Source organism: Anas platyrhynchos, chromosome Z, assembly GCF_047663525.1.
Source record: "Anas platyrhynchos isolate ZD024472 breed Pekin duck chromosome Z, IASCAAS_PekinDuck_T2T, whole genome shotgun sequence".
Classification (NCBI taxonomy): domain Eukaryota; kingdom Metazoa; phylum Chordata; class Aves; order Anseriformes; family Anatidae; genus Anas; species Anas platyrhynchos.
In genome coordinates this window covers 55,003,184-55,028,431 of record NC_092621.1, presented here as the reverse complement: position 1 = coordinate 55,028,431, position 25,248 = coordinate 55,003,184, and the positions used below count along the sequence as shown (strand labels likewise).

The window sequence follows — 25,248 nt, the reverse complement described above, 5'->3', positions numbered from 1 at the left end:
TACACGACCATGCTCCATGCCCATCACAAAAGCAGGGTGACAGGACACAGAAGAATGGTGCAATTTAAGCACAGACTGAAATCCTGCTAGTCTCTCACAGGCTTTTTTGTCTGCATGACAGCGGCTGTGTTGAGACCATTGCCACAGGAAGCCCAGTTAAGCCTCTAACAGCATGAGCTCAATACCACTGTTACACATACCTGCCACACATTCTGGCCTCCAAACCACTGCCTCATTTGGTACCAGCAAAGTGTGCTGCCATCTGAAGGAAAAATGTCAACCCAAAGCCTGTAGAGGCTTCCACACAAAACCAAAGAGGGTATTTAGAAGGCTTTTTCCTGCTTCCTGAGCACTCAGAGAAGGGCTGATACATCAGCCCTGAGTTACAAGCATACCTGTTATACATGCTGAGTAAACACGCAGTGTGTCCGAGTAATACCAGCACTGGCACACAGCAGCCCATCTCTAGGAAATAAGCACAAGCAAATGAAAGTGCTCTCACTGCCTTCCAGCAAGCTGTCTGGCAGTTCTGGAGTCCTGATCATCATCAGGAGGGGGCCGAGCAGTGGGGGACTTTGAGTCCAAAAGGATGTTTGGTAGTTTTTGAGTGTTAGTAACCAGTTAAAGTGTTAATAGTTGTTGTTTGTTTGTTTGTTTGTTTGTTTTCTGTTTTCTTTTTATTTTCATTTTCTTTAGGATCTCATCAGTCACCTATGTAGAAAAACCGTGTCTGTCACATCTACACAGAGAGTTTGGGGGAAGTTAGTTTTTGGAAAACAGTTTTCAAATTACCAACATATTAAGAGGGATTTTTCAGCTAAACAGACAACCGATGAGGACAATGGGACCAGCCTCAGTGACAGCTGCCTTCTTTCTTTTCCCCTAGTCTCTCTGCAGGGTGAAAGCCAGAGGCGCTTGTACAGAGAGCTGCTGAGAAACTACAATCGTCTTGAGCGACCGGTCATGAATGACTCCCAGCCCCTTGTAGTTGAGCTTCAGCTTTCTTTGCTGCAGATAATTGACGTGGTAAGTCACTGGCTGCTCCGTTCTCCATGGCACCCGTTCAGCATAACTAATCTTATCTCTCATGTAGGTACCACACATTTCCTCTTAATCAGGCTATCAGAGATGAAAGTGTACTGTCTTTGGCTCAGCACCCTCAAAAAGTTGCTGGAGTACATGCTTTTACACTTTAAAAGAGTGAATATCATCCTAGAATCACAGTCATCTCTGATACAACATGAGCTGCAACACTATGCAGTTTTTCCATTTGTTTTAGACAGAGAAAATAATTCTGTTTTAAACAGAAAAGATAATTAAATAGTTCAGAAGCCATGTGTCACTACAAATGATTAATGACATCTTCTTCTCAGCACCATGCAGGATGCAATAACTGAAGACAATGTGAAGCATTAGGAGCTAGCACCACTGCATTTACACTTTTTCTTTAGACATTATAATGGTGTCGACCTCTTCTCCAACCATGTCTTTACCAAACAGTTGAAAGAACCTGTCTTGAGACGACGTTAGGAATATATAAAAACAAAACCTGGAGGCATAGCCCTCTAATTGTCTTCATCAATCTCTCTGAAACATACTTTTCCAGAATTGGAGATTTGAGCCATGGAAAAATTTTAATGTAATAATCTAAACCTGAATCTCTTTTTCACCCCAACGATGATTCTCTACGATAAGCCATGCTGTATGGGGACAATTTCCTTAATGTACATGGAAAAACAAAACAAAACAAAAAACAGACAACAAAAAATTTTTGACCACCATCACTTAGGCCAGTGCAACAAACAGCTGAATACATCAGTGCTTCTCCCTTCATCCTGCCATTTCCATAAGCAGTAGTACGGGCTGGTTTCCAACACGCTGTCATTGTTGTGGAGAGAACGAAGAGGAGAGAGAGAAACTTGCAAATATTGGTGCAATTGCAGAGCAATTTGACAGAGGTCTCAAATATTTAAAATTCTTATAGTACCCATAATTTTTATGGAAATGTGTGGTGCACTACGTGCTCCTTCTGGAGGGACAAGCGAGCCCCTGGAGGCCTAGCCCCCCAGCACAGTGCAGCACCAGCGGCAGGACCAGCCAGTTGTGGTTCCCCCGGGGCAGGCAGCAGCCACTCAGGCAGGATAAGCAGCTTTCTCCTTTGACAAATTAGTGACTGCACCGAGCTGGAAGAGAGAGGAGATCAGTACCCTTAGCTGAAGTCACTCGTTCACAGCAGGGGCTCACAGTCCTCTTCATGAACGAAAGAGCAGAGAAATCCTCCAGCTACTTTCAAGTAAATTTCAGCGAGCAATTCCAGGTTTAGCAGAGGAATCTTAGCTCCAAAGATCTTGCTTCAAACCTTCCTTTTCCGCTGGTATTTCATGCAGTAATTTGAAGGTTGAGGGTAGAAGAGAGGACTTTTTAGCCTTCCGGCTGTGACTGTACATTTTCAAAGTCACTCAGTCAGGAGGAGGGAAGAGTTACATAAAACCTTTTTTCAGCTAGGTTTCACATTTGCATGTGAAATATATCCTTTCAGCAGACCTTTCTTTAAGTACTCTGTCTACCTTATGTGTATGTCCATTGCAACATATTTAATTCCTGTTTCTTTTGGGTTTTCAGCAATAAGAAAGAGGTCATTTAAATGGTCATGCCTACATAGAATCACAGCTTTGCTTCCCTCTGCCTCAGCACACACTACAGATGCTAGAAGCTAAGCTCAGAGCATTATTGACTTATCCCAGGCTCATGGTCTTGCAACCTTTGATTATGGTGTTTTTAAAAAAATATCTGTACTAACCTGAAATGTGTATCTTACACAATGTAAAATAGGTGCCTGTCTCCTCCAGGGAAGAACAGAAAATCAAATCTAAACTCAAAAAAAAAAAAAAAAAATCTAAATTAATCTTCTGCAGCCAGGCTTCTAATAGCAGCATTGATGACAATTTGCTACACAGAGAGGAAAGACAGCTCTGAGATCCCCATAGTTTGCCAAATAATAATGACTTAAAGTATCACCTCCTCTTCTCTCATCCATTCAAAGAAAACTTCATAGCATGACTTCCATAGACTGAATTTTCTGTAGCCACCAACATTTATTTGCCTTTATTTTGTTTATATATATTTTTTTTAGCACTCAAAGCCCAAAGCCAGCTGCCATACTCAAAGCCTTGAAGAACATGTTCTTTGCTTTTCACAGTTGTACAAATAGACAACAAATAGACCAGTAGACAAATGCATGATGTGAAGAACATCCTATCATTAGCATTAGGATTTTTCCAAAATGGTCTTAATTCACATCTACAGCCAAGCCAGACCTCTCACATCCCGGAAACAAATGAGTAGGAAGGGGACCTGTTGCACTCCCTGTTTAGCATCAGGACTCAGTTTAGATTCCCACCTCCTAAATGTGTAAGGACAACATCCTGGGATCACTTTTGCCTGGGGCCTGTCCTCCAGCCTTCCCCGGAGGAGGTGGGCACTTCCCTGGCACAGGCAGTGGGGTTTGGGTGCTGAACTTTCCCAGGAGCACAGGGAGCACTGACACACTCTGACAGCCTAACAAGTGTAGAGCACAGCCAAGAGTACCTGGAGTGAGATTCCTCTTTTTAATTTGCCTGAAAGCCCAGCTTGTCAGTCAGGCTAGACAAATTAAGAAATAAGGCATTTTTCACAGCAAAGGAAGCGCAGGCATTTTCCCTTTGGCTCACTGTGATGGTAGCCTGCTAAGTAGAAAATATTTGTCATCATGAATGGTGATTTTGATTGCTCCTGCTGGCATCTGCAGGAGACCTTATGTGAGGGGGTCTATATCCTTTATGATGAAGAAATGGTGAGACATTTTTAAAAAATACAGTATTTTTTTAAGCTTTCCTTCTGTTAGTGATACTATTTATCGTTATCTTTGGGTCAGTGCATCAATGCCACTGCAACAATAGACACACTGCTTTTGGTGCAAGAAAAGCTTGTTTGATTAGCTTTCTAGGCCACGTTTCTCCAAACTGCAAGTTTAGATGTATAAAGAGAAAAAGAAACCAGCCAGGCAAACAATAGAAGTGTATCATGACTAAAACTGCAGCAATTCTCACAGACTTAATAAAAAAAATTATTTAAAGAGCCACATTCTACGAAGAGTGCTGCAAGGTGGCACAAAGCTGCAGAGGTGATAAATGACTCAAAAGTCCTTTCTAAAAGCAAACACAGCTCTGAGGTTTCCAGTAAGTGCATTGTTTCCTTTCAGAGGCCACACACTGCCAAGCACACTCATTAGCCTCGTGCAAGAAAAGGGGAGGGCCTGTCCATCACTCTGACATTGTCGTCTTCTGCAGAGCCACCCTGAAGGTCTGGCTGTTGATCCAGAAAACCACGCCAGGTTTGTAACACCACACTCTTGTTAGTGCTTCAGTGGCAACAGCCCCCCTGTTTCAGAGGGAATACAATAAGAAAAATTATAAGAAAAAGGGATGGCAAACCACCAATAGGAAGGCATAAAAATATTAAAACAAAACCAATCTTGCCACCCAAGAGCAACTTGGCACTTCTGGAAGTGAAAAAATCCATCATTTTGCTGTAGCTATAAACCCCAAACAAACATTATATATGGAAAATTTACTGTAAGCTGTTTTGATTTGATTGAACAGCGTGTAGAGTGATTGTCCATTCCACAGATTGCAGGATCATCCCAAACCGGATCATATGCTTGCAAACAGTCCCACTTAAACTGCAGATTTAGGTGCTTCTCGAAGCTCTGGATTGGTGTGCAAAGTAGCAAGACAAGGTCACAGACGAGTTTAATGGAGCAATAAAGAGCCAATATGCAGTTTGTCTCCTGAAAACTGGAACTGTGCATATTGTGCTTTTCCGTGAAGGGAAATTATGGTGAAAATATGCGCATGCTTTCCCTGAGTACTCAGATGCAGTTACTACTGCTATAAGCAGTGTGCTAGCTTGGCAACACAGAAGTTTTAACTTTATCTACCAGAAACTCATCAGAATTCCAATTCAAGCTTTAGTTCACGTCGTTTTTCCTCTAAATCAGATTGCAGCCCCGAAAAGTTTTTGTTTTTTTTTTTTTTTTGAGGAAGTGTTTGGTGAGATCCTTGCAGGCAGCTTTCCTTGCAGGCAGCTTTTATAGTAGGGATATCCTCATCTGCCAGCTCAGTTCCTGGGTGATCTGCTCCTCAGTTAGCAGGGCCCTTGAATTCAGCCCACAAGGGCTGGTATAGAAAGAGCGTTGTGCTGGCTCTTACTCCATTTGCCTAGAAATTGCCAAAGCACAAGGCTGCCTGTAAGAAGACTGTGCCACAAGGTGAAGGTAAATGGCAGGAGGAAGGTGATGAAGGCCAGCTGTGTGGCACCTGCCATCTGATGCAGACTTCCTAGTGTCAGTGTACTTGCAAAATCTCTGTCAGATCTGAACATCTTTAGCAGTCATCCCCTTGTTTTCAAGTGCTTCATAAGCTGTAAACTCAGATGATTTATGAAACAAGCTCTGCTTTCTAATCTGAAAATGTGTTTATTCCTTCCAGAAAACATTAACACAGTGAAGGTACTGTTCTCCCCTTTTGCAAAGCTGACTAAGGACAAGAGTTGCTGGTGGTACTGGCGCTGGTGGTGGTGCTGGTGGTGGTGCTGGTCCTGCCAGCAGTGCTGAGGAGGGTGGCAGCCAGGCACACTGGTTTTAAAAAGTGAACCAAACAATCAGAAAATTCAAATATTGTCTTTCTAGTTCTATTTCTCCTCTCCATTCCTAAATTGACTTTACAGTGGCTAAGTCATCCCCTCCTACCCTACATCCTGACACTGCCACGTGTCCAAATATCTGCACAGAAAACCTGGGTCAATTCACAAATGATTCAAGGAAATAAATATAAATACGTCAAACACATAAGCACCCATTCACATATTATTCCCAATATAGCATCAGTATTCACTGATTAAACTATTCATAGATTAAACCGTAATCCTGATAGTACATCCTGTACAAATCTTTTCAGAGTAGATAACTTAAAAAGTGTAAGCTTGACCACTCAAGACTGAAACACAGAGCATATAAAAGAAAGAGATACCATAAGGAAATATTTATTAAGCAGACATTCTGTATTTTATTTATTCACAAAACATTGACAAAAGGTAGGAAGAAAAGCTCTTTCAGCCCTTCAGTTCTTCTGCATTTATATATCCTTTTTTGTTTTTGTTACTGTTCCCTATTCAAGCCTTTGCATTTACAGATGTAGAGCTTAGGGATATGGTTTAGTGGGGACTCTTAGTGTTAGGTCAGAGGTTGGACTCGATGATCTTGAGGTCTCTTCCAACCTAGAAATTCTGTGATTCTGTGATTATTTATCTGTGGGCTTCCAACATAGTCGTTGTGAGCTACATCTGCTCTGTTTCTCCTTCTGCAGCCCTACTCTCAAAAAACCCATCTCCTTCCTGAAAGGTTTTTCTCCACCAGAAACTGTATTCTCATCTTGCAACAGCAAATCCATGGAGACCAGTGCAGTGAGACTGATTCAGAACTGTGTAACTGAGAAGCAAATCAGACTGGACATCATTATAAAAGCTGAAAATTAGTAATTAGTGATCATGAAAAGTATTTATTAAAATTCCAAGCAGAAAATTATGGAACGGTTGATAGACCAATAGATTCATTAAAGTTAAATCCCAACAACTCTCTCCTGGTCATAAAGCTCACTTACTGTGACCAATTTTGAACTCTGGGAAGAAAAATTAAATAAATTGGCCTCTTCATTAGCGTGGTTGAAGCTTCAACAGTGGGAATGCCAGGGCTAATTGAGTCATGAATTAGTAGTTTGGCTTCCTCTTAAGTGTCAGGCATTATCAAAATGTCAGTCTTACTAAGCCAATTAAACACGCAACACTTGAGTTTGCTAGCACAATGAAGTTGGGCACCATGGGAATTATGGCTTCCTGGCTGATGCATCTTTGCCCACACACTTGCATTAACCATTGTCATGAAGTCTTAATTACCCGCTTCTTAACCTAAAACCTAAAGCTTTTCTTCACTGGCTTCTGCCTGGCTCAGGGTAAGGAGTGGATGGGGTTCACCTAGTAAGCAGCAATCCAACAGCTTGTTTGCTCTGTTATTTGGCATGGGTCTCCAAGCTGTGCTTGGTGGCTGTGGTTCTAACAAGAAATACACCGATTTTCCTTTTTTTTTTTTTTTCTTTTTTTTTTTTCTCCTGTGATGTTGATCCAGATTGGGCATTTCACAATAACTACCCAGTCTTCTGTCTATGTGGCAAAAAGGCCTGTACTATCCCGTTTGAAGAAGGGTCTAGACAAGGTACAAAGGAGCAAAAATTATTTAAGGTGAGATCTGCCTGATTATCACTCAAGAGCCTGGTAGCAGTGACAGGGAAAGAAACTTGTCCTTTGGAGAAGCACTCACCTGCTTGAGATGCATGACACTTTCCACATCCCCCTCCAGTAAAGGCAGCAGAGTCCCCACAAACTGGCCATTGCCCAGGGGCTGTGGAAACTGGCACGAGACAGGGGTACTGCAAATGGTCATGTTTCTAAATCCACAAGCTGCAATAAAGCATTTAAACCAAAGCTGTCAGTGTGTCCTTGTCCATTTCTTAGTTTGTCAGTGTTTAGAAGATTTATATATTAGTGCTGCTGTATTCTCTGAGTGTACCTCCTGAGAGACACTTCAGTTCTTAAGTAAAATCCTCTTCCTCCATTTCCCATCCCTCACAAAAGACTTTAAGTGCTTGCTTGTGTTTCAGAACAGACTCATGTCCTGTCATGGTAGCATGTAGATACAGGAGGAAATGCAGAGGCACCCTTGCAGGTGTCCTGGGAGTGAGACTTTGGTGAGTGCTTGGGGTTGGCCTGTTTGTGACCTTTCTCTGCCCCTCTCCCACTGCTTTTCCTGTGATTTCAAATGCTGAAAAAGGCAATGAATAATGAATGCGCTGGAATAACATTATTTTTGTCGAGTCCTGTTTATCAGAACACCTGCCAACTGTGCACAAAACACACGGAGGGCTATTTCGGGATGAGGAGCCCACCCTGGAGAATACACAAACCACCTACATGCTCCATGTGGATGGCTTGGTATTTCAGCGGAGGGCTGGCTGATTTTAGGCTGTGACATAACATCCTTTCCCTCAGGAACTGGGTAGGCATGTCAGTTCATCCAAGCAGTCATCAGAGAGCAGCCCTGTGCTGGAAAGCCACGTGAGGCCTGTTGTCCCAGCTCCTGGGGCTGCCCAGGGAAACGTGTGTGAAGTGGCAGGACAAAGCAGGCACCCTTGCTCCTCCCAGCACCCTGCCACAGCGTGGGGATGGGGTCCCTTGAATGTGCAGATCTCTGTTGAAGGGCTTGAGGCCAAGTAGCCATTAAACCAGCTCTAGAGTCTCTAATATGGCACTCTTCCCAGCAGTCCAAGTCTTCAGGCTCCGGCAAGTGGCTGCATTGTATCAGAAATTTAAAGATTTTCACCAGTGATGCACCTACAGCTAGAGTCTGTAGTTGAATGCCATGCACTATGAAAGGTGTGAGACTAAGTCTGCATCCCATGGATGTTAAAGAAAACACCTTTAACATAGGAGTAAAGGCCTGAGGTGGTAAAATGAGACAAGCAAGAGGGAGAGAATATTCATCTATGAGCTCTTAACTATATCTTGGCTTGACAAACTTTACCATGTCTCCATCCTGAAGTGCACAGAAATGCTTAGCAGACATCGTTAGATGTTTGGTCCTCTTTGTTGTTGCAGTGTATATTGGTGTCCCTTGTCATCCCTTCCTCTTGACCCCAGGCCATCTCCCCAGTTCCCATTTCCTCCTGAAAGTGCCTTCTTGAATGTACGGAGATGAAGTACTTAAACATCAGTTATCTCCTCAATTTTGACGTTTCTATGGCAACGTTCATTCCAACATTTTAAACGCTCTTCAGAAGGCAAATTGTAGATGTACCAGTACTTATGGTTAACAAACACTGGAAAAAAAGTATAAAGGCTGTCCAGCTATGCTTAATGACTGTTGCCAGGGCAACCCAGGCTTTCCCCAAGCCGTCTGGTTTTGTGGGACTTCATTCATACAGTGCATTAAAGCTGTTTTACTTAATCATTGCAAGGTAGTGGGTAGAAGGGTGTTTCAGCAGTGGAAAGGACTGCCTGCTGCAGACATAGACGGAGCCTAAGAGCATTTGAAAGCCTTTCCATTTCCTTTTGATTCTCTTGATCAAAATCCAGTGTGGAGAATGATGCCTTTGCTAACAAAGCTGAGTCTCAAGGTCAATGGTGTTCTCTCTTGGCCATACCCCTCCTACACATTCAGGCATGAAAGCAGCATAAAAAAATAAGAAAAGAAATCAACCAAAGTAGCCCCATATGGCCTTTAGTCACTGCTGAGAGTTACCTGTGCAATTTAGGACTTTTTAGCTTTCTATCTTGTGATAAATCAATGGCAGAATTAACTCCCTCTGCAAAAGTACAAAGATTAATGAGGTCAGTCAGTCACCAGGCAGCAAATGCCTTGTTAGAGAGATGACACATCACCATAGGATGTGGCTACTAAACCAGGAAGGCCTTTGCATTTGTTCTTCCATGACCCAGATAATAGTGTGGCATAGTTTGCCTGGCAAAGGAGAGTCTATTGATAAGCATTGGTGCAAAAGAAAGGCATATTGTGAGCTTTGAGTTGGCAGTGGGGAAAAATAAATAAATAAAAATAAAACTCACACATGTCCTAGCACATGCACTGGAGGAAACATCCATGGGTCAAAGGCTAAAGGAATAATCAGATGTCCAAGGGAGAGGATTAACTGGGGTGAGTCTGAAGATAGAAAGGGGAGAATGTGACCTAGATAAAGAAAGAAAGGATTTAGAGGGCAACTGTTGCACTGGCTACTGACCACAGAAATAGCTTTCCCAGCATTTTTAAATAACCAGAAGCAAGCTGATTTGTTTGAGCCGAACATTTTCAGCCCAGGGGAACAGCCTGAGGAATGTTGAAAAAGCATCTCTGGGGGCTTGTCTTCTCCAGTCTCACCTGGGATTTTGGCTAGGCTGCTTTGGTTGCTTTGCTGTAGGGAGAGCTGAGAGAGTGAAAAGCAGAGGGAAGGTCATCTCCAGGGTTGACAGTGCTAAGTGAGGAATAGACCTTGCAAATTGACCAAAAAAAGAGAAGTGCTGGGTTATTCAAGTTTTCTCCTATCTTTCCAGAGCTCTGGAAAGGCCAGGAAACCAGTCCACTCCAAAGGCTATTTAGTCCACTATTTCCTTACAGGTTACAAAGCTACACAGCCCAGTAAAACAACAAACTTTCAAAGATGGAAAGCTCCATAAACATCTCAGGCCTTAAAAGCCCCTTGCACAAACATGGTATGATAGACTCAGACTTCCAGACTTCTACCACCCTCACCTCCTGGGCAGCCTCAGGATGCACTCTTGGAAGGACTGGCTCCTCGGGGTCCTTCTGAGGAGGGGCCTTCTGAGGGATGCCATCCAAAAGGATGTGGAGAAGCTTGAAATGTGGGCCCATGTGAACCTAATGAGGTTCAACAAGTCCAAGTGCAAGGTGCTGCACCTGGGTCAGGGCAATCCCAGACATGAGGACAGACTGGGAGAAGAACTCATTGAGAGCAGCCCTGCAGAGAAGGATTTGGGGGTGCTGGTGGATGAGAAGCTCGACCTGAGCCAGCAGTGTGTGCTTGCAGCCCAGAAGGTCAACTGAGGCCTGGGCTGCATCAACAGAGGGGTGGCCAGCAGGGGAGGAAGGGGTTGTGCCCCTCTGCTTCCCCAGAACAGCCTTTTTTTTTCTTCCCAAACTCAGATCCTTGTTTAGGAAACTTTCTGTTCCATCCTATGATAAGAAGGACCCGTCAGGTTGCATCTTTTGATCAGTGCTGAATACGGAAATAGCATTTGCTGTCTATAAAGCCTTTGAAAGCTCGGCAGCCTGGAGGCGAGGATGAGAATAGACAGACTCTGAATGGCCATGAAAAGAGCCTGAAGTGACATTTTTTCCCCCAAGGCTAAAAGAGTCACAAGCAGCCCAAAGCTCTGGTTAGACTTTATGCTCTTTCTGACTGTGCTTATCAAAAAGCAAGGCAGGAAGACCATGCAGGGCGTGCTTATGTTCCAGGTGAATGTGTGGCAACTCGAATAGAAAAGTCCAACCTTGACTGCAAAACAAAACTGAGGAGCAGAACAAACACAGTGAACACTGTGGCCTTGTGACAAGAAGTCAAATTGTACCCAAGGTAATGTATTTAGTGCTACATGAAATATCCACATGCTGTGAGGTGGCTGATGAGTTTTTTGAAGACAAAACTGATTGCCAAGGTCATTAGCACCTGACTCTGAATAAGGACCTCATAAAGATATGATGGGTGAGCAGCTAAGCACAACAGGCAGTTCTGTGAAGTACAGAGGTCTGCCCTAGGTGTTTTTCTTGGCAATCATGGAGTTTATTGAGAATAAACTTACTACGTCAAGTAAAAGGAAGTTTGCTTGTAAATCAGAGTCAAGAGTTAAAGGCCCCTGAACAGAGACATCTCCACGTGGAGTAAACTTACAGGCCTTCCAGATCTGTGCTACCCTTTACTGCATCCCCCTCTGGCTTTAGGGTAGCCAACAGAAAGGTGAAGCTACCCTCCCCACTTTTGCCATGAGGTAAAACGTATGCGTGGAAAACCTTCATTTTGCACAGGCTGGGGAAAGGAGCAGCCTAGCTGTTACAGCCCCTCTTTTGGGTCACTCTGTTCAGCTGTTTTCAGCAGTACTTTGCACTGAGGGTGTATGCAGCTTAGAAGTATAAAGAACTTATTTTTTGACAAGCAGCACAAAACGTAGCCAAGATTTAATGAGTAACTCAGACAAGCATTATGCCCACCATGCCAGATGCCACCTGGGGAATCATGGCAGGCCAGACAGGCATCAGTCAGGTAGGGAAGGCCTGTGAGAATTCCTGGGACACTTCCTTGGTATTGTAGAGTTGCTGTTTTTCCAGATCTGTTGGCACAGATAACTCTAATGACTCCATCAATTACCAGTATAGCAGGATCTAAAATCTCGTCTGATTTCTGTGTAGTGCCTTCCAGCAGCATAAGTCATTTAGGCTGATCTCAAGGGGATGCAAGGGGAGAAAGAGGAGGTGGTGTGATAGACAAATTTGCATAGAGGACTATGGCAAAGATCTGTGTCATGCTTTTCCTGGAGAAAGGTGCCTGGCAACAGAGAATATCTCTGCCGCATTGCCAAAGCAATCATGAATCCTCCAGATCAATGATTTCCTCCTCTCTATAATGGGATGTTTCTGCAGCTCCAACAAGCCAAGTGGGAGAGGAGAGAGAAGCACGACACAAACAAGTTTTATGCTAGGGGTAAAGCAGTGCCAGTGATTCAGTATCTTCTGTGCCAGAGAGGCTTAGAGGAGGCTTCCCCAGGCAGCTCTTCCTCAGGCATTAGCCTGGGAGTCTGCAGTCGTGCAGTGGTTTCTGCATGGGACACAAAACAGGTAAACTCAAGAGGCCTCATTGAAGAAACCACCCAGTAGTATGCCATTGCAGTGTCTCCCACTCCAAACACGAGAAAGGAACAGATGCTTCGTAGGGCATCCACACACACACAGACACGTTAACTGGTAGCTCGGGAGTCCAGAGCACTGGCACCACGTGGTTGTCACCATGAGCCTGGGAAGTAACTTGATTAGGTGACAGCCAGGACCAACTGGCAAATTTCTCCTCAGAAACTTGCTAGGACAAGGCATCATCTTGGTGAAGTTCTCTGTCTGTCCGCTCTTACTGCATGCTGTCCATGAGTATTTTCTGCTCTGTTGGGCCTTGAGGTTTTATCACTGCAATGGGGTTGCACAGGGTTTTCTGTAGAGTTTCACAGTGGCTTTGTCTGATGATAAATCACCTCTCTCTCCTTCAGAGATCTCCACATCTTCCTTGTAATGTCGCTAATCGCTCTGGTCTCTGCATGAGTTCTGTATCTAATGTTTCTCTTTGGCTATGGAAGAATAGGAAAAAACACAATCAATCATAAAATCTGTTGTACTTTATATTAACTTACCGGTAGGAAGGGTAGGCAAGTCAACGTACTCTGGGGTGTGATGGTCTGGGAGAACACTGGTTGAAAGTACTCCCAGTTTGCTGTGGACAAGTGAGTCACCTTGGCCAGGCTGTGGCTGAAGAGATTTGAGCTGAAGCAGAGAGGACAACTGCTGCTTTCTGGCACGCCTTTTGGCCAAGAGCATGATTTTCTTGGAAAGTGGCTACGTTGGTCAGACCTACCCTTAGGCACAACATCAAACCCAAGCCTAAGTACCCATCTCAGTTCAAGCTGGACAGGACTGTGCATACAGTGAGCCAGCACCATGGAGTACCCAGCCTTAGCTCTCTGTAAGTGCAGGGCACACATGCGGTGGTATCTGAAGCTATGCAAAGCATGGGTGTGGATCTGGGGTTCTGCAGACTCGAAAAGAAGAGTGCTTCCAGTGCCATTTCCCTACAGTTTTGCAGCGGCAGCAGAGATGATATAAACCTGCTCCAATTACCATACTTCATGGTATTAGAAGTAACTTGTTTTGCCCAACTAGATGAAAGGAAAAGCTTGTGCATTTGGTAAGCTCTTCAATTGTCTCCAGCAAAATAACAGCTGTTGTCTATTATTTTCGCTTCTGATAGTGATTTGTTATGATAAATTCCGGAGGTCTGTAGTTTTAAAGGATAGAAAGAGCCAGTATTGTCTGAGCCATGCAAAGCAGCTGGGTGGCTCTGTGCTGAACTCACAGTCTACGCCGTAGCATTTGCATTTGCTTACTCCAAGAGCATGGGTTTTCAAAGCAACAGAACAGGAACTCTTCCACCTGTAATTTATTTGTTCTTTGAGGCTCATCCCTTCTTCTCTTCCCTTTTCCCTTATCTCTTATCCCTTTCCCTTGTCCCTTTTGTTTAAAGGATGAGAAGAACCAGGTGTTGATCACAAATGCTTGGCTACAGATGGTGAGTAACCCATGTCAATAAACAACTCGCCTCTTCCTAATAGCAAACTGCTATTGGATGCATTTTCTTACCTGGAAAGCAAGATTGCTGCCTTTTAACTTGTCTGCAGTGTGAAACTAGTGCATGTTCTGAGTCCTTTGATTTTTTTTTCCAATGTTCCTTTTAGCATTTGAAACAAAGCAAAGGAGATTGAGTTAATCCATTGGGCAGACCTGGTGGCTTCTGGAAGTGATACCAGCCTATCCTGTTAGGCCACTGGGCATAGGGATCTTGCAATGGAGAGCCCAAAGCTAGACTCCCACCACAAGTGAAGGACTCTTCAAGGGGCTCAGGGCCCCTCCAAGGGCAGAGATGAGGACCTGTGGTGAAGTAAGGCACAGTAAGACCTGGGTGCCCTGCTCTCATGGCGTGTACAAAACCCCCCCAGCAAGCACTCCTAAATGCAGAGGACCACGTGGAGCCCTGTGCTACACTGCTGTCAGCAGTGCCCAGGCTCACTGGTGGGACAGCTTCCTTGGAGCTTCCCTCCCAATTTAAAAACCTCACCCATCAATGCTCCTCCTCCCTTTCCTGCAAACCTCTCCAGCTGAGCAGTGACCAGCGCTGGCCATGCAGGATAAGCAAAACTGATCTTCGCTTAGGGCTGTGGTGGAGGGAGCTTCCCACCACGTCTGCTGCTGGTGGCGTATGGTGAGAGATACGATCTATTCGTACGGAGCATAAACCGATCTCCTTAATGGTTTGTGCTCAGCAAAGATGCAGCTCTGCAGGGGAAAGCCTGTGGGAGACTTGAATGATTGAGCTAATTCTGCTTTGACTTAAGCAGCCGAACACTATGTCAAGTTAATGGGTGCAACTGAACAGGCTGCTTCTTCTGCAGCTACCTGCTGCTGTTTGCAGAAAGAATGGGTTTAGCTCTATTGGAAAAACTAAAACAGACCAACTCATGGGACTACGGGACTGTCAGGGCACAGCCTACGTGTATCCTGTCCTTTGTGGAGGGTGTCTTCAGCTATCGCACACGTAACACCCTTTTAGCCATACTATCATACTACTGCTATTGCTATTGACAACACCCATTCTGTTCCCTAAATATTCCAGGTACCTTAAAGTATTTTTGCCAGCTTGTGTAATGTAATGTATGTATTTTCCAACAGTACTGGGTTGATATTTACTTGTCTTGGGATCAGTACGAATACCCAGGAGTGCAGAACTTACGATTTCCTGCTGACCAGATTTGGGTACCAGACATTCTTCTGTATAACAGGTAAGCAAGGTGCACAATATCCAGTGAGAGCACTGGGTGCTGGAAAACAGCATTGCTGCATTTATATTCCAGGGCTTTTGCCATCCAGGACTTTGTCTCCTACACTTAAAAAAAAAAAAAAAAAAAAAAAAAAAAGTAAACAAGCACCAGCTAACATATTTAAATATTAAATCTTGCTATTGTTTTGCAGGTGTCTTATTTCCCTTATCCTAATGAATTTGCAGAGCAAACAATCTGTACTCTCCTTATAATTACCACACCTGTGCTAGAAAATTGCTGCTGCCACAGTTTTCCTGCCTGAACTGAACAATCTGTTTCTTTGCACATTACCCATCACCCACATTTTCTAAATTTCTTTTCATCATTCCTTGTCTCCTCTTAACACTCCAGATTATTTTTTTCTTTTCCATGAGAGTCCAGTACTCTGGACAGTACTTCTGTCATTTTGGTTGCAGTGAAAGTGCTCTAGACACTTCTCTTTAATTCTTTCCAGGAGGGGGGGTGGATTTAATTTTTGCTCTAACTTCTTACTTTTGGACTAATTTTGTTCTTGGATCTTGCTGTTGGGCTAGATTTTCACTGATTTGTCTTTTTTTTTTTTTCCTTTTTTTTTTTTTTAATCAGTTTTATGCATAATATTTTCTAATTATCTGGGATGAGTTTCATTCTGCTGTTTTCTACTGTCTGCCAAGATCCATTTTTCATTCCAAGTCCCTGCAATATCTGAAGGAGGCTTGGAGTGACCTGGAAATTTTTAAAGTATAATTCTTTACTCTAGCTTTACTACTTTACAGTCTCTTTACTCATTTTCTGTCACCAAAAATGAGTAATACAGTATGGTCCATATTACTCTAGTTTATTTATAAGAACATGCATGGAAAAGGCTTTCTGAAGTTCAGATATATCTTCTACCTCCTCTTATTCAGTAAGTCAGTAAGAAAATTAGATTGATTTGATCCAGTTGGCCCTTGACAAATCTGTGCCAGCTGTTTTCACCTCATTATCTTTGAAGTTAGACTGATGTGTCTGTAATTTCACCTTTTTTTTTTTTTAAAAAAAAAAAAAGTCAGAATTCTGTTTGATCTTCTCTAATTCACTGAGCCCTTCCCTGTTCTCCCCGAGCTCTCACAGATAATTGTTAATGCTTCAGAGGGCATTTCGGCCAGTCCCTTCAGTACTCGAGAGTAAATTTCATCAGCGCTGCCAACTGGAATGTCTCTTATCTACACTTCTTTAACCTATTCCTCCCCTCTCCTGCCCTGGGCTCCTGGCACTGTGTGAGAATTAATTAGGGTGAGCCACAATTTGTGAAGAGTGAGGTGCAGAGGGTACAGGATACTGCAGCTCCCTGTACCACAGCAAGCAGTGGGTCTATCCTGTCTGACTTGTCCGGTTTGACTTTTCCTTGTTTTCTTCTATTAATGAAAGCCTTTATTGCTGACTTTTATGTCATCACTCGTCCTGCACCTTAGTCTTTCCAATTTCATCCCCACTAGTTTGTTCTGTTTCATTAATCTTATCCTGAGGCATATGATCTTGCTCCCATGTTTTCAATGCTCAGCCCTTGATTTCCAGGCCCTGATGCAGAGGATCCTGAAGCAGTGGACACCGTGATTTACTTTTTCCCATCAGAGTAGGCTGTCTGTGTGTCCTGTATGGAGTCTCCTTCTCCAGCATGTCTCACCTGAGGACTCCTCAGACAGGAACAGAGAGCAGGTCGTAAGACGAACAGGGGACCTGAATTTTACTTGTTTGCTTGTAAGACAGGGTGTGTAAGATAGCGTAGTCCTGCAACAAAGACCTGCACGTAGCCATGACAGGCAAGGGTCTGTAGCACCAGCATGAGGAACCTTCTGTATTTAACCTGGAGCAGGTCCCCATGCCTGCTTCCTTGAAGAATGTTTGCCCTTGTTTGGCACATTATTCCTTTCCCTTTCTCAGAACTGCTGGGCTCTTAAATAAATTCCCTTTTCCTCATCCCTTTTGCGTGGTTTCTGCTCTTACAGTCTCAATCACTACTGTCCTATGAACCCCAGATCTGAAACAGGCTCTCTCCAGTGTTGTCTTGCATTGTCTGAAGCAAACCTTTGGCCCCCATGTATCCTAAGAGACTGCAGAACTGTAGCCTCAGGAAACCTTTGCTCTCATAATAAATATATAGGTAAAAAATAACTTGATTTACACCGTGAGCTGCCTGATTCTGACAGCAGCCCCTGAAAAAAACTCTTCCTGCCTGCAGTCCAATCTTTGAAAACCACTCAGAAACTTCAAAAACTATGATACTTCTGCTCCTTTCCCTTCTGCCTTTGCCCTGAGACATCCGATGTTGAGACTGAAGAAGAGAAGGCTTTGGGGAGACCTCACTACAGCTTTTCAATACTTGAAGGAGGTTTATTAAAAAAGATGGAAATCAAATTTTGCTTGGGTAGATAATGCTAGGACAAGGGGGGATGGTTTTATACTGAAAGAGGGGAGATCTGGATTTGATGTTAGGAGGAAATTCTTTAGGAGGGTGGTGAGGCACTGCCGCAGGTTGCCCAGAGAAGCTGTGGGTGTCCCATCCCTGAAGGTGTTCAAGGCCAGGCTGGATGGGGCTTTGGGCAGCCTGGGCTGGTGGGAGGTGTCCCTGCCCATAGCAGGGGGGTTGGAATTAGATGGTTTTAAGGCCCCTTCCAACTCAAGTCATTCTATAATATGATTCCTGGACTCTCCAAGGAAGTTAAGAAAGTCACCAGCATGTCTGGGTGCAGGCCAATGGTGTCTGTCAGAAGACCAGATACTAACGAAGGGTGTGCTCTTCATCGAGGTGTAAGCCAGACCTTGATTCTGTGCATTAAACTCTCACAAAAGATTGTGTTTATTCTCTTGGAAGTTGCTTCATCTTAACTCAAAATCAGCCTACATTTTCTTTCTTTTCTTTTGTTTTCTTTGTATCGTGTTATAGTGCGGATGAAAGATTTGATGCAACATTTCACACAAATGTGCTGGTGAATTACTCTGGATCCTGCCAATATATTCCTCCAGGTAGGATGCAGTGTGTTTGTTTGTTTTAAGTGAATGTGTAGCTTTGAATAACTACAAGCAGTTTTCCTTCATAAATGAATTCAAAGTGTTTAGAAGCAGTCTGCAGAAATTTTGCGATCTGTGTAATTTAATTATTAGACAGACCCACTGAAGTAATTTAGGTCCATCATTAGTAGCATATTTCCACTTCATAAATCAGTAAATCTCTCTTCTGAGCAGTTTGATCATTCAGAGGCCCAGCTGAGGTATTGCCCAAAGCAAGGTGATACGCACCACAGGTCACATTATCACAGAGGGAAGCTTCTCATGTAAACCAGCTAGCTCTTTCCTGAGAGTGAGAAGAGCTGTGTACCAGAGGAGACACCCACAAGCAGCAGTCCCTCTGCAGCCAAGTCCACCTCGTGAGGCTGAGCCTGCAGATCCAGGAGAAAAGATGAACTGAATCCAGTGCTGGCCAGCCAGACCCAAAACACATCCTGCTTTCTGTCTGTATTCATGATTCAGTGCCCAGAGGGCCCAGCAGCCAGCACCTGCCAGAAAACACATGGGCTATCTCCACAGCCCCTCCATTTGGGCAAGAAATGTCCAAACCTTGTGCCAAATCTGCTGGCATACTGATGCCAAGACATCCACAGGGACACAAGGAAACAAATGGGTCTTCCCTGGTGGCTGGTCCACAACAGATCCTCACCTCTGAGACTTCTTTAAAAACATACAAAACAAAACAAACAAGCAAATGGAGGGAAAAAAAAAAAGTTTTTGTTTTGTTTTGTTTTTCCTGAGGCAGACCACGGGAATGGTTGCTCTCCAGGGAGAAACAGGCGACAGGAATAAAATCAAGGTGCACCAGAGCAGAGCCTTCTTCATTCCCCTGGGGTCTGTATGAGTAGGTGATGGATAAGGTGCCTGGGTGGGCAGATCTGATGCTCTGCTAGTCTCTTTTCACCTAACAGAGGAGAAGGCATACCACACAAGCAGAGTACATCTATGGTGAGCTACAAACACTGTGGTGAAGAATTGGTTACTTAAGACCGCAAGGAAATAAAAAAGAGAGAATAAGGAGTAATAGAAATGTCTCATGAAAAGCACAGGAAATAATTTCTTAAATGAGTTTAACTGCTGCTAAACTGCTTTGCCCAATCCAATTTAGAAGGTAAATGTTGATAATCAGCCTACTTAATGCAGCAAGTGCTCACAGAAGCAGCTAGATTAATCAAGAGACTGGAAAACATGGAAAGGAGGAAAAGATGTTGTCTCCAAGTCTTCATGAAAGTTTTATTTCCCATGACTGAGAGCAGACTGTACTCACCACTGCTCTCCATTAAAGAAACAAGCTCTGGTACATATGGCTTGGTGGAGGAGTGGAGAGAGAGGACAAGCAGGAGACAGTTGTCTGTTGAGAAGGAAGGGAGCAGAGCCAAGATTTGGGAGAAGCTGGGAGAAAACGCCCATGAAACCAACGCCACAGTGGCTGTGGCAGTGGGAGGCAGACCTACCAGAAGGTGATGGAGCAAAAGGAGGGAATCTATCCTCTGAAGAACATCAGTGTTTGTGCAGGAAAATAAATAATCCTGCACATAATATACAGTTATGCCAGAATGCCCTCAGCCTCTGCAGCAGCAGGCACAAACAGCAACACAGTAGCTCTATTTTGGGGATTTTATCTTCAAAATCACAGCCTGAGTACTTACAGCAAAGCATCAGACTCTGTTTAGGTGACTCAGGGGTAGGGTTCATATTAGCTGGTGTTTTAGGGAGCACACAGAAACAACTACTGCAAACAGGTCACCTCGACACAGCAGTGGAGATAACTATCTAATGAAGCAGGAGCTGCTTCTCCATCGCACAGCACCTCTGAGATGGCTGCTGGTCCAGGAGAGGTGAGGAGATAAGGTGAAGGCTGCAGAGCTACAAGCCTGCAGGGGTGAGGGTTTGCAGGGATTGCATCTGTGCTTTGCCACCAGCTGCTGGTGGCACGGGCTGCACAGGTCATCTTCTCTGCTCTTCCTTGGTGCCCAGGAAGGGATGATATTCCACACATGCCAACATCTTCCACCTGTGCTAGTTGCTTAATTACCCCACGACTACATTGCACAGGCTTTTGCAGAAGAAAGTTGCTCCCACTCATCTGGACAGATAAGGGTGGAGGTGAACTGCTCCCTGCACTTATTGACTCTGGTTTATGTCTATCCACAGGCATCTTGAAGAGCACCTGCTACATTGATGTCCGCTGGTTTCCCTTTGATGTGCAGAAGTGTGATTTGAAGTTTGGCTCCTGGACTCACAGTGGCTGGCTGATTGACCTGCAGATGCTTGATGCTGATATTTCCAACTACATCTCAAATGGAGAGTGGGATTTAGTGGGTAAATTATCTGGCTTAAATTATTTTTCAGTAGTTTAATTTTCAAAGGCAAAACCCAAATATATAGAAATGATCAATCTTATTGAGACATTTGAAATACAGATACTAAGATTTTCCATGAAAACCACAGCATGAAAAAAAAAAATTCAGAAACAACTTTTCAAATGCATTCTTTGAAATGTGTCTGAAAACACTGTGTTCTGAAGCAATTGCCTAAAACTAAGTGCATAGATGAAATCTACTGGTGCTGATGCATCTGAGCAGTGTGCCAGTACTATACTTAGATGTGCCTCATGTAGACACACTGAACACTACTGTCACATCTACTCTAACACATCAGCCAAAAAATGATTGGTGCAAAAACCACTATTTCAGCAAAACTGGAATGAGCTTTTGCAAAGAATCCCTCTCAGCCAGAAAACCATCAAAGTGTCCTCCAGTCTGTAAAATCTGCCAATAACTGCACCTCACTATGTCTCTCTTCTCTTCTGTGCTTCAGAAGAGACCTGCATTTTAAAAAGACGAATCCATGTCCAGAATTGGTTATTCATAGCTTGATCTCAATGAGATATTCTGAACTCATTAAAAAAGTTGTAAATCAGAAATAATGCTGTAGAAATGGACAGGTTTTAGACCACTTTAATGAGAACTTGCAACAAGGACGTTTCATCTTCTAATCCAGATATGTAGCCAAGGAAAAACTGACCCAGAACAACTGGTTACAGTATTTCTACCAGCCAGGGCATCTGAGAAACAATAAAATAAGAAACATGAAATAAGAAACATTTCGTTCATAAGAACATGAAATAAGAAATGTTTTTCTGCACAGAAAGCTGGATCTGCTTGTGGCTGTTGGACAGACTAGAGGGTCTCTGGAGATCCTTTTGGTGACAGTGAGAGGCCCTTACGAGCCAGACATTGGATCATAAGCCATTGGTGCTTGGCTCCTTCCAAGGGGATGGATGCTGGGCAGTCCTGCACCTCTCCCCACTGCTCTGACCTCCCTTTCTGTAGGTGTCCCAGGAAAGAGGAATGAGATGTACTACGAGTGCTGTAAAGAACCCTACCCAGATGTGACGTACACCATCACCATGCGCCGACGCACCCTCTACTATGGCTTGAACCTACTGATTCCCTGTGTCCTCATATCTGGCTTGGCTCTGCTTGTTTTCCTTCTGCCAGCTGATTCAGGAGAGAAGATTTCTTTAGGTAAGTGGTCAAGAATTCATTTATTTCATTAGGGATTCCCATAAAATGGCAAATAATGCCTCATGGTGCTTGATGAATAAAGATTTCCCTGGAGGAACAACAGAAGCACTTGTTTGGTTGCAGAAACTGGGGTAACAGCTTTCTGTACAGCATTCACACATGCTGTACTAAGTACTTCTACTTACATCATCCTTGGGATTTTACGCTGGGATGATGCAGAACTCATCTCTGGCAGAGGCAGCAGTGATAGCACTCTGTCTTCCCTGTCGTCCTGTTCCTTAGCATGTCTCACTGGATTTCACAGCTGATTAACTCTCTTTCAGATAGGACATGCTGAGATATAGAGAGTGAAGGGTCATGAGCAGCAGCAGCTGGGTACTTTATTTTTGCCTTCCAAGTACAGCTCCCAAACCTCCAAACCATGAGTTCCCAAGGAATGCAAAGTAGCAACAGCAAAGGAATAGCTAAACAAGCTTTACTGTCATGTATACCAATACAGACAGGGTGGTGTTTCTAAGAAAAAACAGGGGAAGCTGTAAATATGTAAGAGTGACCCAGCTGAGACCTTCAGAGTCAATTGTGCACAAATACAATCAGAATAGAGACCTTTAAATCATACAAATGCACTTGGTTGTTAAAACCATCGGGGATCTACTGAGCAGCCGGTCTTACAAGAAGCAAAACACGGGCTGTGAGGGATAAGACTGCTGCCTATGAAAAACGGTGTTCAGGCAGGGAAAAGGACTATCTGAGCTAAAGTACAATATTGTCATAAAAATGGGATATAATGTTCATACATTAAACATGCGAAATAAAAAGCAATTTCTCAGCTTAGGGCAGTTAGGATTTGCAAACAGCCTTTCCAGAGAGAACAAGATGACAATGAGCTCCTTTTGAAACAGGCATGCATCTCTGTGGAGGGTGTTATATAACGCGCAATAGCCAAAACTCTTTAAGTGTCTTCTAGCCCTTAATAAGTGTCTGGGTTTTTTATGAGCTCTGTTTTGCAAGAACGGTGTATTTCATGAGCTCTGCAAGCTCCATTTTAGTGACCTGAAAAGATTTATCTATTATTTTGAGAGCAGCAAAGGTTTGGGTGCAATTGAGAAGTGGAAAGGGAGCAGATAAATGTATATCGAAAGATGTTCTCACTTGGTAGAAGCTCTCACCTGCCCTAAGAAGCACTAAGTCATGGTGACAAAGTTGTATTTAACAGCAAAGACATCAGAGGAGGAGCTGCATCGATCATGTTCCTCATCTTTCCCCTACATGTTCACTCCCTGCAGGTATCACTGTTCTGCTTTCCCTGACTGTGTTCATGCTGCTTGTGGCTGAGATCATGCCTGCAACTTCTGACTCAGTCCCACTAATAGGTAGGTTGATTTTCTCTGCTCTGTGCGTAAAACACAATGCTTTCCAAGAGTTCTTCAATGCCCGTTGGAGGTTTGACTCTTTGTCTTACCACAGTTTCACATTTCAGCGACACCAGGAGTAAATCTCTGTCTGGGTTTAACTGTTTGAGTAGATGCAGAGAGAGCCTGTATGAGGGACAGAGGGCTCTGAAAGTATCATGTAAGCTGGTAATTGGAGTGATTCATGGGACAAAGACTCAGTGCACAATGTGGAGGTTTGGGTAGGCAAAGTACAATGGACAGCACCACCAGTACATGAGTGTGTGTGGGATACAGGAATATTGCTCGTCCCTGGTGCTGGGATCATTGGGTCTGCTGGTACAGTTACTCTGACAGCTCTCTGGATGAAGCTGGGCCCATTTGAAGATGGCAGTGCTGCTGGCTGAAGAAAATTCTTTCCTCTTCCACATCACCTGCAATCCATCCTGTTATGCACTGTTGGGAACTACCTGATGAAAATTAAACTCATCTTTTTGCTTAAATATAAAAAAAGTCCTGCCACCATATGCAGATCTACAGGGAGTCTGCAAAGGTGTGTCATGAGCCTTTAAACCTCACTGAAGTCTCAGTTTCTCTTTGTGGTCATCCCCCCAGGCTAGACAAAGAACTCCCCAAATGTGTACCATGAGATGCTCTTTTGAAATAACCAGTGTGGGTTAAATTGCTATGCTGTTGCAGGGGAGCTTGTCCTTACCAAGGAATTAAGGTAAGAACAGAGTGGTGAGGCTTGCACAAATGACTCAAGAAATTCCCACCACCATCCGAAGAGCAAGACTCAACCTACAGATAGAGAAGTTAACACAGACACAAAATGGATAAGAGATCACCCTCTGGGGAAAATGCTTGTAGGACTGCACAGCCTACACTGAGAGCAAAAAACCCACAATCATAACTGGCTTAAAATCTCTAAGGCTAGATATAGCCCTGTAAAATCCCAACCAGGAACCTTCTAGTCAATTCTCTTTCTGGCATTGACCAATGTCAAATATCTCTGAAGACAATACAAGAATATATATATATTCTTATTATGAGCTAGAAAATATCTATGGAAACCTCTAAAAAAATCGTATGTGGATTTAGCATAAATTTTTACTCACATTGTCACTGTAGTGGTATCAGAAGGCTCCATATCAGTAGGTTGAGCACACAGAGCACACAATGGATGGGAATTAAAAAGAAACAGCTGGAAGGAATGACATTTTCCCATTTTTTCAGACAAGGAGTGAAGATACTATGAAGGACTAAATGATTTGCCCAAAGTCATACAAGAAAGACAGAGGGTTGTAATTATTTTTATTTATCTATTTATTTTTATTTCTGGAGTGTCAAATAACAAGTCAGGTGAGTGATTCACTTTTGTTCTCCAAGGTAAATTGATGTGAGAGGAGAGATGGTTTTTTTGTTACAGGGCTGTCATATCAAGGTACTAGCACACAAAGACAATGACTGGATATTATGAACCTCAACAGAAAAAGTGAGAAAGATGGACTTGATGGCATCTTGTTCCTGAGGCTGCACGTGACATAAACTGCAGGAAGGGAAAATCACCTCTGTGTGCTGCACATTCCTCAGCCAGCTGCATTGTCACTGGCAGCAGCACGAGAGGGAGATGCAGCAAGAAGCTCCCTTCTGCCTTCAGACAAGCAGAGGCAGAAGGGACTGCCTTGAGGCTGGTCAGACAGCCAGCAGATTCAGGTGCCTCTTCGCCTTTCTTGGGCTGAGGAGGAAGAAACCCAGCAGAGCTGTGATGGTTAAATTGGATGGCAGAGGTAGAAGGCTGGGTGGCAAGTAGTGATCAGTGAAGGCACAGGTTTTTATGTTGTCTTTCTGTTGGATGCACATGTATCTGGGTGCAGAGCCTGAGTTACTACCAACACCTGCTGAAGGAGAAGCTGATGACAGTCATCCTGTGGGCACAGGCAAAGCAGCCGGTAGTTGCCTTTTCACTGGGATTAAGAGTGCAGTGAAGTTCTTTATCTCTTTGTCCTCCT

General features: G+C 43.7%; 1 protein-coding gene across 1 annotated transcript in view; it reads left to right on the top strand.

The window, feature by feature from the left end:
• LOC101793841 (neuronal acetylcholine receptor subunit alpha-7) overlaps positions 1-25,248 on the top strand; it is a 57,562-nt gene that overhangs the window by 15,987 nt on the left and 16,327 nt on the right. Inside the window, exons 2-8 of the mRNA XM_038171262.2 lie at positions 887-1,026; positions 13,938-13,982; positions 15,140-15,249; positions 18,194-18,273; positions 20,470-20,637; positions 21,651-21,845; positions 23,132-23,218. Coding sequence (XP_038027190.1) covers positions 887-1,026; positions 13,938-13,982; positions 15,140-15,249; positions 18,194-18,273; positions 20,470-20,637; positions 21,651-21,845; positions 23,132-23,218 — 825 coding nt within the window. The remainder of the gene's footprint in view (positions 1-886; positions 1,027-13,937; positions 13,983-15,139; positions 15,250-18,193; positions 18,274-20,469; positions 20,638-21,650; positions 21,846-23,131; positions 23,219-25,248) is intronic.